General features: G+C 46.8%; 1 protein-coding gene across 1 annotated transcript in view; it reads left to right on the forward strand.

Annotated features, from left to right (window-relative positions):
• The window catches only part of lamc1 (laminin, gamma 1), a 34896-nt gene extending 20965 nt beyond the window's left edge, over nucleotides 1–13931 (forward strand). Inside the window, exons 16-28 of the mRNA XM_061797355.1 lie at nucleotides 474–616; nucleotides 691–869; nucleotides 3764–3920; nucleotides 5813–6018; nucleotides 6097–6176; nucleotides 6241–6378; nucleotides 7962–8106; nucleotides 8182–8331; nucleotides 9244–9358; nucleotides 9438–9637; nucleotides 10278–10436; nucleotides 10699–10798; nucleotides 11269–13931. Of these exons, the coding sequence (XP_061653339.1) occupies nucleotides 474–616; nucleotides 691–869; nucleotides 3764–3920; nucleotides 5813–6018; nucleotides 6097–6176; nucleotides 6241–6378; nucleotides 7962–8106; nucleotides 8182–8331; nucleotides 9244–9358; nucleotides 9438–9637; nucleotides 10278–10436; nucleotides 10699–10798; nucleotides 11269–11525 (2029 nt within the window). The 3' untranslated portion in view covers nucleotides 11526–13931. The remainder of the gene's footprint in view (nucleotides 1–473; nucleotides 617–690; nucleotides 870–3763; nucleotides 3921–5812; nucleotides 6019–6096; nucleotides 6177–6240; nucleotides 6379–7961; nucleotides 8107–8181; nucleotides 8332–9243; nucleotides 9359–9437; nucleotides 9638–10277; nucleotides 10437–10698; nucleotides 10799–11268) is intronic.
• Nucleotides 13932–14530: the final 599 nt, after the last annotated feature.

Below are 14530 nucleotides of genomic sequence, written 5' to 3' on the forward strand. Positions count from 1 at the left end.
CGTGGCCGTTTTATTGATGCAATGATAAGTCGATATAGCAATTATCGTGACAGGCCTACTGAACACGGAATATTATCTTGCCGGGACGGTCTTTGATGACATCTTGTGTTAAACAAAAGAGGTTGTCGACGTTTAAAGTTCGTAAAGCTGAGAGGAGTTGAGATGTCTCCGTGAACACGATGTTCGTATGTCTGCATTTGACTGCCCCTCGACGGCCGAGGTGGGGACGCCACACCGAAAAGAGCAGCACAGTGTATTTTTCTCGTGAAAAAAAAACACATTACTAATGTTTTCCTTGTTTTTGTCGCTGTCATAGCTCGATAGATGAAAAACGATTCATATTTGTAGTCCATAAATGAGCCATTTTTCTCGACGTCGTTCCTCGTCACTTCATAAATTGAGTTGATCATTCCGGCGACGTTGAAGCGGTCCCCCGGATCGTCGGCCACCTCACGCCTCCTCCTCCTCCACAGGTGCAACTGCGACGCCATCGGCTCCACCAACGGGCAGTGCGACATCAACGGCGGGCAGTGCGAGTGCCATCCGGGCGTCGCCGGGCCCAGGTGCGAGCGCTGCGAGGTCAACTTCTTCGGCTTCAGCTCATCCGGATGCAAACGTACGAATACGTGCCGCCGCCCGCGAGGCGTGACCCTAACACTCGCCTGACCTCCGTGCGCCCTCCGCCCCCAGCCTGCGACTGCGACCCCGAGGGCGCCCAGTCGGGTCAGTGCCAGGAGGACGGACTCTGCCGGTGCCGGCCGGGCTTTGTGGGCGCCCGCTGCGACATGTGCGAGGAGAACTACTTCTACAACCGCTCGGCGCCCGGATGCCAGCAGTGCCCTTCCTGCTACAGTTTGGTCCGGGACAAGGTGAGAACCGGACGTGGCGGACTCGCCTGAGCGGACGCTTTTAGGACTTGGTCATGTTTCATTCGTTCTTTCCATCTTCAATAGGCAGTTGAAAAATGTAATTGTGACAGATGTTTTTCAATTTTGGTGTAATCCAACACAAAAAACTAAAACGTTTGAGATTTTCCAGACAAAATTGACACGTGCAAAAAGGTTGGCTTGATTGGGTGTGCGTGAGCGGGAAGCGGTGAAGATGCGCCATTTGAAATAAGTATTTAACACGTCACCATTTGTCTCACTAAATATCCTTCCAAAGTTGCTATGGACCTGAAAATTTCACTAGATGTTGGGAAAAACCCAAGTAATCCATACATGCAAAGAAAGTACAACAAATAAGATCAGAAATTAAGTTTTGTGTAAAAATGGGAAATGGGAAATGGGAGAGGGAAAAAGTATTGAACACATGAAGAAAGGGAGGTGCCAAAAGGTGTGGAAAGACAAGACAACACCTAAAATCGATCCATAAACAAACTTCAAAAAGACCTGGAATTAGCAGGTACTGTTGTCATGAGGAAAACGGTGAGTAATGCACTTGGTCGCCGCGGCCTGTAGGCACCCTCACCACGCAAGACCCATTGCTGGAAAAAAAAGCATGTCAACGCTCGTTTAAAGTTTGCAGAACAACATTGGGACAAGCCAGTTAAATATAATCTAGTCAGGTGAGAGCAAAATGGAACTGTTTGGATGCCATAATGCACACCACGTTTGGGGGAGAAATGGCACTGCACATCACCCTAAAAACACCATACAGACAGTGAAGTTCGGAGGTGGGAACATGATGGTGTGGGGCTGCTTTTCAGTAAATGGTACTGGTGAACTTCACATTATTGAAGGCAGGATGAATGGGCAAGTATACTGAGACATTCTTGACAAACATCTGCTGCCATCTACGAGGAGGATGAAAATGAAACGAGGGTGGACATTTCATCATGGTAATGATCCAAAACATAGTGCCAAGGAAACGCTGAATTGTTTTCAAAGAAAAAAAATAAAGATGCTAGAATGGCCCAGCCAATCACCTGACTTGAATCCAATGGAAAATCTGTGAAAAGAACTGCAACTCAAGGTCCATAAAAGAAGCCCACGGAACCTTCAAGATTTGAAGACTGCTTGTGTCGGAGGAATGGGCCAAAATCACACCAGAGCAATGCATGCGACTAGTTTCTCCATACAGGAGGCGTTGGTGTTGGTACAGTTGGTGTGTTCAATACTTTTTCCCTGTGTCATTTCACATTATTTCACACAACTTCATTTCTGAGCTGATTTGTTCTACTTTCTTTGTAGGTATGGATTACTTGGGTTGTTTCCAGCATCTGGTGAAATCTTCAGGTCAATAGCACCTTTGGAAATATATTTAGTGAGAAAAACGGTGACGTGTTAAATACTTATTTCAGCCGCTGTACCTTAACTCGGTGGTTCTCAAACTTTTGACACCAAGTACCCACTCAAAAACTTCTTAGCTCTCAAAGAACCACCATCACGACCAACATGAAAATACAGTAATGTACTAGCTAGCAGAGATTTTTCCTCTAAAGTATATTTAATATTGTTTTAAGCCACTGGAACATTGTGCACAGTTGGAACATTAACACTACTCAAGTAATGATTCGATTCAAATGTATTGCACATCAGTTAAATAGAAACTGTACCGAAATAAAGATTTGAAAACAAACGGTTCTAAAAGATGAAATGCAACTCTTGTAGTTGAACATTTTTGGGGTAATTTGTATGAGATAAAAACAGCAAATAAAAATGTTCATTGAAAATGGAAAGAACAAAAGGCACGGCTTGACAATTCTTGCCTGTTTACGTTTCAAAAGCGCCTTTTCAACATAGTTTGTCATCTGGTTTGTTTTGTTTTTGAAAGAAAATGAATTTTTTTGTACAGTACATGCAGGGGCCTCTTTATGAGGCAAAAAACTGTCATGGGCGGAGATCCCAAGAGGATTACATTTGGATTCCAGGAGTCAGCTTTTGATGAAATTGGGGGGAAAAAGAGAGCGGTAACATGCGAGGTTTGAAAGCAAAAAATCTACTGTAAAGGTGGCAAGAACTACGATGTCAAACTTCATCCGTCACTCTGAAAGCCACCAAAGCCAGTGTGAGAAAGAGAGACGCTCTTTCTCTTTCTGTCTCGCTCCTTCCGAGAGCAAGAGCGCACTGTGCAGTGTGTCTATGAATAACGGGCTCTTTTTACAAAATATGGGCAAGTCAATTAGTTTTTGACACAAAACTACATCGATCAAAGATTTTTTTAAAGTGGCAGTATGCGCCCCCCCCCCCCCCCCCCCCCCGCGCTGACGTCGACTCCGGAGCAGCGCACGGCCGCGGAGCTTCATTCAAGTCCGCCTGGGCCAACGAAGGTGTTCCAGAGCTGCCCGGCGTCCACGTTTCATCTGTCGAAAGCTTTGACGGAACGAAACGGAAACGTGAGGGACCCCGTCAGAAGGTGACGGGCCGGGAGGAAATGCGACATCATCCGTGGGAAACCGCAGAACGAATCCGAAACTCAGCGGCCCCGCGGCCCGACACAAATAATGTGAAAGACCGTGAGGAAAACATAGACAGACTAGAACGGGGGGCGGGGGGGAGGAATTGGCAGCAATCTCGTGGCAACCGCGTAGCCGATGGCAGGTTGTTTGGATAGGTGTTAGCTCAGCTAACTCACTTGCAAATATTTGTTGTGGTGAGCAAGATCGTTTGACCTGACTCCACTTGCTTGAGATTTAGTCGGGACTCCACGCGACTTGCAGAAACTTTAACGTTCAGACCGGAGACTTTCTCGAGACTCGCCCCGCACGCGAGCCACCCGCCGTCCGTGTCGGTCGTCGCTAAGCCGGGTCATTTTGCGGCAGGTGAACCAGCACCGTCAGAAGATCCACGAGCTGCAGACGCTCATCGACAACCTGGCGTCCGGTCAGGAGACGGTCAGCGACGCGGCCTTCGAAAACCGCCTGAAGGAGGCCGAGCGGGCGGTCCTCGACCTCCTGGACCAGGCGCGCTCCAGCCAGGGTAACGCGTGCACACACACACCTGGAGACATCCACGTAATGTAGAACATTCTAGAACCGAGCTGTGGAGAATTCTCCGTTCTAAACTAAACTATTGGACATACACATGCAATTCTTGTATTCCTTTCGATTTGAAATCATTTTTCAGTGGAATCGCCAAGCGTTCATAGCGACGCGGCGTTAGGATCGTTCCACGTGGTCTTCCTATCGTCGTGAAGCACAATTCACCAAGCGTTCGTTGGATTGTTGACCCACTGATTGGGCACGGGATCTGAGAGGGGCGTGGGTGAAAGTTAAAGGAGAGACGGGGAAATATTTCCAGGTTACGCTCGTCGTCATTCACGTAAAGATGTCAACTGAACCTGCCGCGGCGACCGTCGCTGGCTTTGCTTTTTCATCCAGCGCAGTTACATTAGAAATTAGAAATGGAGTTGAGCATTGTTGTGTGGATACTTTCTAGAATGTATTTGTCTCGGCGGCAGCTGAGACGTGCTCGCTTAAAACCCGGAAATGCTGTGTTGAGTGGGCGGGTACCAACCACAAAGTGGGGAGGTACCGTATTTTCACGACCATAAGGCGCACCGTATCAAAAGGCGCAGTCTCAGTTACGGGGTCTAGTTCTGCATTCAACACACACATAAGGCGCACCGTATTATTGGGCGCAGGCATGGGAAAACATACGCTAGCTTAAAACATACGCTAGCATGCATGCACGCTAAAACAATGTTTTTAAAAAGGCAGCGGGAGCAAAAGTGAGTTCGCTTGTACTTGATTGAAGTATTTAACAATGTACTCACGTTATTTTTGGATCAATCCTCATCCACAAATCCATCCAAGTCCTCATCTTCTGTATCCAAAATGAACAGCTTGGCAAGTTCTCAATCCAACACGCCGGGTTCCTTCTTGTCATTGTCGGAATCCGTCTCGTTGCCGGGGGGCTGTTTGGCAGTGATGCCGGCATTTTCCTGCCTCCTCCACTTGCGACCCGTGGATTCGCTGATCTTGAATTCTCTGGCGGCTGCTCGAGTCCCACGTTCCTCCGCGTAACTGACAGCTTGCAGTTTCAACTGTGCTTCGTAAGCGTGTCTTCATCCATCGTGTTTCATATGACATCGGTCCACCCTCCGCAGTTGTAACAGCTTCAACTCTTCTGGGAAGGTTTTCCACAAGGTTGAAGAGTGTGTTTAATGGCAATTTAGGACCATTTTTCCAGAAGCACAGCACAGTCAAAAAAAAGATGAAATAGGAAGCGGCCATCTCCAAAGTGTTCCCACCAAATATTCGCCCCTGAGCTCCAGTGAAAACAACGCCGAACGCTTCAGCATACCGAGAGATTTTGGACAGGCCAACAGTTTGCGGATTCCCCCTTCCCGTTGCAACGTGTCTGTGCACCACTGCACAAAGCGAGGTCCATCAAGAGACGGACGGATGAGAGAGTTGGGTGTGGATGAACTTGACTGGCCTGCAGCACAGAGTCCTGACCTCAACCCCGCAGAGCACCTTTGGGTTGATTTGGAGCCTTCTCGTCCGACATCAGTGTGGGACCTCCCAGATGTGCTCCTGGAAGACTCGGCAAAAAGTCCCATAAAGTCACTCCTACAAACCTTGTTGAAGGCCTTCCCACAAGAGTTGAAGGTGTTGCAGCAGCATCATATGAAAGCAGATGGATCACTTCAAATCTTACAGTATGTGAGTCGAGGCAGGTGAGACAATACCTCGGCCAATATAGTTGAAGTAAAATAAACCATTTTTACACACAGATCTTAATTTTCTTCATGTCGTTTCCAAATGAGCTGGCCCATCTGTCCGTTTGAAAAGTCAAGTGCGTTTTTTGACCTTAGCGCGTCAGTTAGTTTTCAGGTGTTAGACTTTTCGGCTTTGTCGACCGCTCAGACGTGGACCTGGGCCTGCTGGAGCGTCTGAACGTCATCAACGGCTCGCTGACCACGCAGTGGAACCGTCTGCAGAACGTGCGCGGCACGGTGGAGCAGACGGGCGCGCAGGCGGACCGCGCGCGCAACCGCGTCCGCCAGGCCGAAAACCTCGTCGACCGAGCCCGACAGGAGCTGGACAAGGCCAAAGACGCCGTCGCCAAAGTGGTAAGAGTCACGTGACGCCCCGTGATGTCATCGCGGGTGCGGAACCCGTCCCGAAGGTGCGCCGTCGTGTGCTTGCAGGACATCAAGTCTCCGAGCGGCGACGGCGAGCCCAACAACATGACGCTGCTGGCCGAGGAAGCGCGCAAGTTGGCCGACAAGTAAGGAGGGCGCACGAAGGTGTTCGTTGTCCGGGATGTCAAAGTAAAAGTGTCGTTGGCGCAGGCACAAGATGGACGCCGACCAGATCGAGAAGATCGCCAAAGACGCCAACGACACGTCCGCTAAAGCGTACAACCTGCTCCTCAAGACACTCGACGGGGAAGGGAAGACCGCTCAGCAGATCGACGAGCTCAACAGGAAGTAGGTGGCGACAAAACAAAAAAAAGTAAAAAGCAAAAGTAAAAGGAGTCGAGTCTGCCCAAAGTCGCAGCCCTCGCAAAGGCCTGGTACACACGAGGATTTTTCAAATCTTGAAAGATTACTTATCTGTGACAGATTAAAAAAAAAAAAAAAAAAAAAAAAGCAGCATTTAACAGTTTTGGTGGCATTGTGTGTGGTGCGCACTGATGAGCTCCAGTCTAGAATCCAGTCCTCCGATCTCAAAATCTCACGTGATCACATGCGATCTCGGAAAAACCAAGAATGGCCGACATTTACGGTTAAGCGCCGATGATTCCCGAGTGCCGCCAAAGGGACTGGAGGCAGGAGTGTTGTAAAATGGAGATGTCGTCCAAAAACAAACAACAACAAAAGAAAATACTTTTACACAAAATGCAACATCGGGTAAGATCGGTGACTGAGGATACGTCGGCTTTCCCCGCGCTCACGTGAAGATTTGTGTCGATAAATATTGAACACGGTTAATATTTAAGATTGTTGGCCCGACCAGTTTGGGACCCTATAATCGGGGCAGGCAAAATCTAAATTGTGTTCAAGAAATATTGTAATAAGTCCTAGCTAGCATTTGCTGGACTTTTATTATGCCATCCACTTTTATGCTACTTGTCTTATGCTATCAAAACAACATGTTCACCGAGCGTTGCTAGCTGCAGGAACTGGCTAACAATGCTAAATTAGTGAATGAGAACAACTGAAAAGTACACCTTTACCTTGTGTGTTTTTTTTTTTTATTATTACAGAAAATGTTTGCGAGCCCAGAATCTGGTGCTTTTTAGGCTGGCATAAAAACATCAAACAACTGTCTTAAATAAGGTCTCGCACGGGGAATATCTTGCTTCTCCCAGGTTGACGTTCCTGCATGTCGTCGTCCCGGTTTGAGATCTCAATCGATCAGTTAAGTTCTCAACCGCGTCTGTTTGTTCTGTTTGCGCCTTTTCCACATCGTGTCGTCATCTGTCCAGCTTAAGAAAGTAACGAGCCTATTTTGACAAAGGGGCGAAGTAGAAAGTACACTCAGGCGGCAATGAACAATTATTTTAATATAAAAAAAAATAATAATTCCCTTTATTCAGAACCAGGACTTTATTTCAAATTGGCACTGCAGAAAATGTAAATTGATGATGATGATGAAGTTCCCGGTTTGGTCCGCAACATCCGTCAGAAAATCGGCAAACATTTTCCAAAGTAAAAGCAGATGTTTGCAAATGTCTTATTTTGGGGGGGGGGAAACAAACAAACAAACAAACAAACACACACACAAAGATAATCCATCCGCTTTCATGGAAGACTCCAGAAATCGGAGAATATTTACTGCCAGAAGGCTGAGATTCCCACAGTTTGGACAATTTTTAGTTCACCGCGGTCTCTCATCAATTATCAAAATAGTTGTGAATTAATTTGATAAAGGATTCATTGTCGATTAATTGTTGCACATTTAAAGGACATATCTGTTTTCCAACCGGAGGAGGAAAGTCAGAAAAAGTGGCAGTCGAGCGATCTGAAGAATGTAGTTGAGTCCCAATCCTCGTTGACGTCCTGCTCAGGTACAAGGAGGCGCTGGAGCTGGCCACGAGTTTGGAGAAGCAAGCCAACAAAGTCCAAGCGGAGGCGGAGGAGGCAGGAAACCACGCCCTCAAGATCTTCGCCAACCTCACCGGCCTGCCGCCCTTCGACACGCGCGCCCTGGAGGTCCCGCTCCCTCGCTGCCGCGACGCCGCCGGGCGCCGCTTCCTGTCTGTAAACGTGCCCGCTTCCTGTTTGCAGGAGGAGGCCGACAAGATCAAGAAGGAGGCCTCCGACTTGGACAGACTTATCGACAAGACGGCGAAGGAGTACAATGAGCTGAGGGACGACCTCAGGCCCAAAGAGCAGGAAGTCCGCAAACTTCTGGAGACGGGGCGAAGTGAACAGCAGGTCAGATCTCACTCTTAGACCTTGATACCAGTCAGACCACGTAGCAGGTTTTCCAGGTACGAGCCCTCATTTGGCCAAGTTTGAACAAAATTTGATATACGAGCGAGGTATGGGCGGCACGGTGGACGACTGGTTAGCATCTCCCTCGCAGGTCTGTGGACCGGGGTTCAAATCCGGGCCCACCTGTGTGGAGTTTGCATGTTCTCCGCGTGGCTGCGTGGCTTTTCTCCCGGTACTGCGGTTTCCTCGCACAGCCCCAAAACAGGCGTGCTAGGTTCATTGAAGACTCTAATTTGCCCGTAGGTGTGCAACCAATTTTGCAGATTACCCAATCACAGAGTAGTGGCCACTTACTCATTTGGGTCTGTATGACCGTATTATACTTCCCCCTGGTGGCCAAGGTGGGCACACCAGAAAGAGCAGCACAGTGAATTGAATAAAATTATGACGCATAAGCTGTTAATTCTATTTCATTTTGTTATTATTGTGTTTTTATAAAGTTTAATATAACGTGCTATTGTTCTTTATTTAAAAAAAATAAATGACAAAAACTTTTTGGGAGGTGTGGAATGGATGGATGTCGCCTCAAAGATGAAAAGAGATGATTTGAGAGGAATATTTTGTGTGGTCACGGAACAAATAAAGCTCAAGGCACTCATTTTATTCTACCCCCTTCCTGCCTCGCCCCCTTTGCAAACATGATTATAAAGAAGGTTTGCTTTTGGACCGTCCAAGCTTTCAAACGGTTTTTCAACTATCAACTTCATCAGAAATAATAGAAATAGAATTTTATTTTCTTGAGAAATATTGAGGAAAATGAGTGCTTCCTGTTGGACAAAACATATGGAAACATATTTCTTAATAAGGAACACTTTAAACAAAGAAACATCCCCTCGTCTCGCCGCCATCCAGACCGCTGACCAGCTTCTGGCCCGCGCCGACGCGGCCAAGGCCACGGCGGAGGAGGCCGCCAAGAAGGCTCAGTCCACCTTCCGCGAGGCCGAGAGCATCCTGGACGACCTGCGAGGTGCCGACAGCCGGCCGCCCTCTCCCCTTTCGTCCGAGTGGCAGCGACTCAGCCGCCGTTTGATCCTCCTCCTCCGCAGATTTCGACCGCCGCGTCAACGACAACAAGACGGCGGCGGAGGACGCCTTGAGGAGAATCCCGGCCATCGACGCCACCATCGCGGCCGCCCGGGCCAAGACGCGCCAGGCCGAGGCGGCGCTGGGAAACGCCGACGCCGACGCCGGGCATGCCAAGACCAAGGCGGAGGAGGCCGAGCGAATCGCCGCCAACGTGCAGAAGGTGAGTCGCTCTCGCCGCGATGTCTGGCGCGAGAAAGATTACACGGCAAAAGTGGTACTGGGACTGAACAGTGTGTCGACGAGGGAGGAGTTCTTGATTTGCTTTCCAATTGCGAGGCATTTTCTTCAAACATCAACTCATCCACTCTTGCTGGTTTTGCAGCAGAAACCTTCAAAAAAGATTAATATCAGTGAGATGTGGGGAATTCAACGTGACCTCTTTACCCAATCAGACGATCTTCACAATAAAATAAAAAAAACTTTGTGGACACTTTGGTGAAGAAACACACTTCTTCCAGATGTCCACAATCGCTTTATTGCCCTTCCGTTATGGAACTCCATGACTACCAACAACAAAAGTATTTCAAGCAATTACATCAGTCAATATATGACAATCATTTCTTTGACACGAGTGCTCACTAAATAAACAAAAAAAAACTTGGAAAACAGAAAATGGAAGGATCATAAAATTCTTCTCTTCTTTCTCTGCCCATCTCGCGCACAACATCCGACAAAGAAAAAAAACAAATCCAAATAAAACATGCCAACATTTAACAGAGGACCTAAATCATATATACGCGTATCAATACATATACTGTACAGTACACGGAGTAACTTGCTTGTGACCCGCCTCCCGGCAGGGTTCAGCCAAGTCCAAGGAGGACGCAGAGAGAGCCCTGCAGGACGCCAACAAGCTGGACGGCGAGGTGGACACCATGATGGATGAGCTGAGCGCGGCCGAGGACCAACTGAGGAACAAGAAGGCCGAGGCCGACCAGGACATGATGATGGCCGCCATGGTACTAACCTTCATCACGCCACCCCACGTCATGTCATGCCATGCCACGCCACGTCACATCACATCACGCGACATCACACCACTTCATGTCACGCCACATTATTTCACGTCACGTCACGCCACACCACATCACATTACGCCTCATCACACCATGTCACGCCACGTCGGGTGATGCGATGTCATGTCACATGATGAGGCGTGATGCGCGCTCTATTCAAGTCCTTGAAATGTCCCCCGTCGTGCTAACACGCCTTTTGTGGCAGGCGTCGGCTAACGCCAAGGAGGCAGAGGACAACGCCCGCAAGGCTAAAAGCACAGTCAAGACTGTCCTCAGCACCATCGCCGCCCTGCTGGAGCAACTTGGTAAGCGCGTGCCAACACAGGCGAGCAGGAAATGGAGTCAGTTTATCACCGTGGGATACGCGCCATACCCGCGAGCCCGCATTACGTTAAAGCCCGGATGTAAAATGTATTTCAACACTTTTCAAGTCTTCCAAAGCATCTGTTCTTTCTCTTTTACTGGCAAGAAATGAGAGGCCATCATTTAACGTCATAAAATGATATCGCTTGATGTTGTTTTAGTTTTTTTACACATTAACACAACAATAATATTGTTCAAACAAGCAACAATACAACGTTCTCAGTCATTTTCTGTATTTTTATATATTATATATATTTTTTAAATGAATCAGCCGGTTAATCTGTTATCGGAATTGAATTCTGCCAAATATGGGGAAAGGTATCGGCCTTAGAAAATCCACATGGCCCTAGTAAAACGCCTTTTAAAAAAAAAAAAAATGATGGCTTAAACACTGCCTTGCGTGTGCCCCCAGGAAACATCGACAAAGTGGACGTGGGCAAACTGACGCAAATCGACGAGTCGCTGCGGCGCGCCAAGGACAAGATGGCGGACAGTGATCTGGACAGGAAGTTGACGGAACTGAATGACGTGGCGCGCACGCAGGAGGCCATGATCGGCGACTACGACCGACAGATCCGAGAGATCCGAGTGGACATCGCCAACCTCAACGACATCAAGAACACGCTGCCCGACGGCTGCTTCAACACGCCGTCCCTGGAGAAGGCCTAGACGCCGCCGACCGCCACAAACATGCCCACTTTACCAAAACTCTCCACTTTGATTCTTGTCCTTTTTTTTTTTTTTTTTTAACTGTGCGTCCGCGTAAAGCACCAGAGAACAGCACAAACCCCATGAGACTGCACGCATGCCGCCGCCGCGCGCAGAAAGTCCCTCCCGCTTCAGTTTCCTGCGCGCGAGCCAGCGTTACCATCGCTGTTACCCATCGTGCCCCGCCCCATGCAGGAAGGGCTCACCAGCATTGAAGCTTCGCCTCCCCGCCGCGTAACATATTCTCGTATGTGACATCATCATCTTCATCGCCGGAATTGTAGTCATCGCGTCCTGAGGGATCCCGCTGGGGTCCGTCTTGAGCCACTTGAGCATTTTAATTGTAGTCATCGTCTCCTGAGGGATCCCGCTGGGGTCCGTCTTGAGCCACTTGAGCATTTTATTCAATATCCTATGAATGGCGCTGCATTATATACGAAAAATAGTGCTCTGGCTCTGAGTAAATGCTCCGAAGTCTTTCCATAAAGCTGTTTGAGCATTTATTCCGTATCCTTCGTATACAGGTTCACATCCATTTTATAATTCAGCACACTAGTACACTGCAAAATCTTACCAAGAATCTTTGTTTTTATTTCTTTTCAAAATGAGTCTGATTACACTAAAAATTACACCTAAAAAGCTGTAGACAATTTTCACTTGTTACAAGCAAAATTTCACTTGAAATAAGTTAAATTTGCCACTGTAATAAGACAAAAAAAAAAATATTTTCTATCAATGCATCCATTTTCCGTACCGCTGATCCTCACTCGGGTTGCGGGTGCGCTGGAGCCAAACCAGCTATTTTCGGGTGAGAGGTGGGATACACCCTAAACTGATCGCCAGCTACCTCAAGTAAAAAATTGTCTAAAACCTTTTAGGTAATGAGTCCTTTTACTAGAAATACGACAAATATTCTTGGTAAGATTTGGAGTGTAGGCTATTGAATAAATACTTAAACCACTCCGGCGTACTCTATATTCGATAGCCCGCTAGTGCGCTTAATAATAAATGAAAACTATTTTGCTTTAAATAAATGCTCAAACAGCTGTTTGAGCATTTATTCCATATCCTTCATATCCATGTACTAGTAGTAAACTTTTTGTCCTCACTAGTAACACAATTCAAGACGCTGGTACAACAACTAGGGTGCACGAGTAGAATAACTACGTTACGAGTGAGGCAAAACTGTGCAGTCATTGACAGCTGTGTGCTACTAGTACAACTAGTGAAGCACTAAACGTTAACTAGGAAAATTTTATGTCACAAGTAGTACTAGGAGAACACAGTTGTCTACTACACAGTTTTTCCTCGCTAGTACATAGACCCTAAAATAATTTTGCCGTACATTTATCTTACACTAGCACTGAATTATGATTGAAAAATAGTGTGTTTTGAATTAGATGGATATCGAAGACAGCCAATAATTTTTTGGGATATTGCTGCACAGTAGCATAGTTATAATGGTTAATTGCATACTAGTAAGCTAAAAGTGGCGCTAGTAGTGGAAAAACACTTTCCGAGGACGACAAAGTCGCTCTATAGTGCATTGAATTGTCATACTAGTGAGGACAGAGCGTAATAGTTCATGGCCCTTACGTTGTTTGTTCATTTGTTCTTCTCGTACATGACGTCGTCGTCGTCATCGTCATCGTCGTCATCACCACTTCCTGAGTGAACCCACAGGGATCCATCTCGAGCCTCCCTTACATTACCCATCATGCACCGCTGCTTAACATTTGTTCTTCTCGTATGTGACATCCTTCTCACCATCGTCATCATTATCACGAGGGAACCCACAGCGCCAGATGCTAAGCTAAACGTGTTTGCTGTCAGTCAATCGTGCGAAGCGAGCGAGCGAGCCAACAATCGGGACGCGCCCATGTTGGTCAGTCCCGCCTCCGCTCGCCGCTGTTCCCGCAATTTAGTCCACCCCTTCTCAAGTCACACGTTGCCATGGCGGCGTCACCCGGACTCTATGCAACTTTTGTACATTTGCTCTGATACACTGGTGCTAAAGATGGTTTTTTTAATCACGTTTTTGTGTAAATAGCGACGACGGCGGACGGCTCGTCGATGTCGCCATTTTCTTGTTCTTTATCTCGTGTCACATGACTGAAGATGTAGTTAACCTTTTGAATTTTAATGACTTTGTGCCTTAATATGAACTTTTGTGTGTGTAATCAAAACAAGAACACTATGACCTTTGACCTCCATCCATCCATCCACGTATAGACAATGTAAGCACACGTGTGTAATAAACAGTATTGTTAAGTTATCTGGCACGTGCTGTTGGTCTACTTCCTGTTAGGCCTTGTCACCTTGTGTTTTCTTGAACCCTTCAATAAAAAAAAATTTTTTTTTTTTCAATCCAAACTTTTTAACTTTAGCACTCGTGTGCCACCACAGACGAGCTACACTAGTAATGAAGAGTTTGGGGTATTTGTCTTTGATGTGACATTCTGGATGAGCCTAAAATACCCACAGAAAGGGGAACAAGGCAATGTTTCTCAGAACATTTAAAAAACAATGACAAAAAAAAAAAAAAAAAAAGAGTATTCGAGTTTGGCAGGAGAAATAGTTAAGTGCAAAACGTGTGTATAATGCCAGTGGCCACTTGCTTGAGGCAGCGACAAAAGGGGCTAAAAGAGGGCACAAATGTTTCATTTCAAAACTTGATTGTATTTCTGGTATTCACAGAAACTATTATTTGGCCCAATGAACAGTTTTTCTGTACCAAAAAAACGTGACATAAAATTCCGAAAATATTTTCAAACTGTATCGGTACATAAGCACGTTTACTCAGTATCGTGATCATTCCGTCTCTTTTTCAACCTAGTAAAACATCAGTCAGTCAAGCAGTTGTCCAGCAGGGGGTGACAGGGTGCACACAAAGTAGAAACTTCACTTTTACCTCAAATGAATACATTTAGCTCAGAATTAGCTCAATTAAATCGTTTCAAATCTTT

The sequence above is a fragment of the Phyllopteryx taeniolatus genome, chromosome 14 (assembly GCF_024500385.1).
Source record: "Phyllopteryx taeniolatus isolate TA_2022b chromosome 14, UOR_Ptae_1.2, whole genome shotgun sequence".
Lineage (NCBI taxonomy): Eukaryota > Metazoa > Chordata > Actinopteri > Syngnathiformes > Syngnathidae > Phyllopteryx > Phyllopteryx taeniolatus.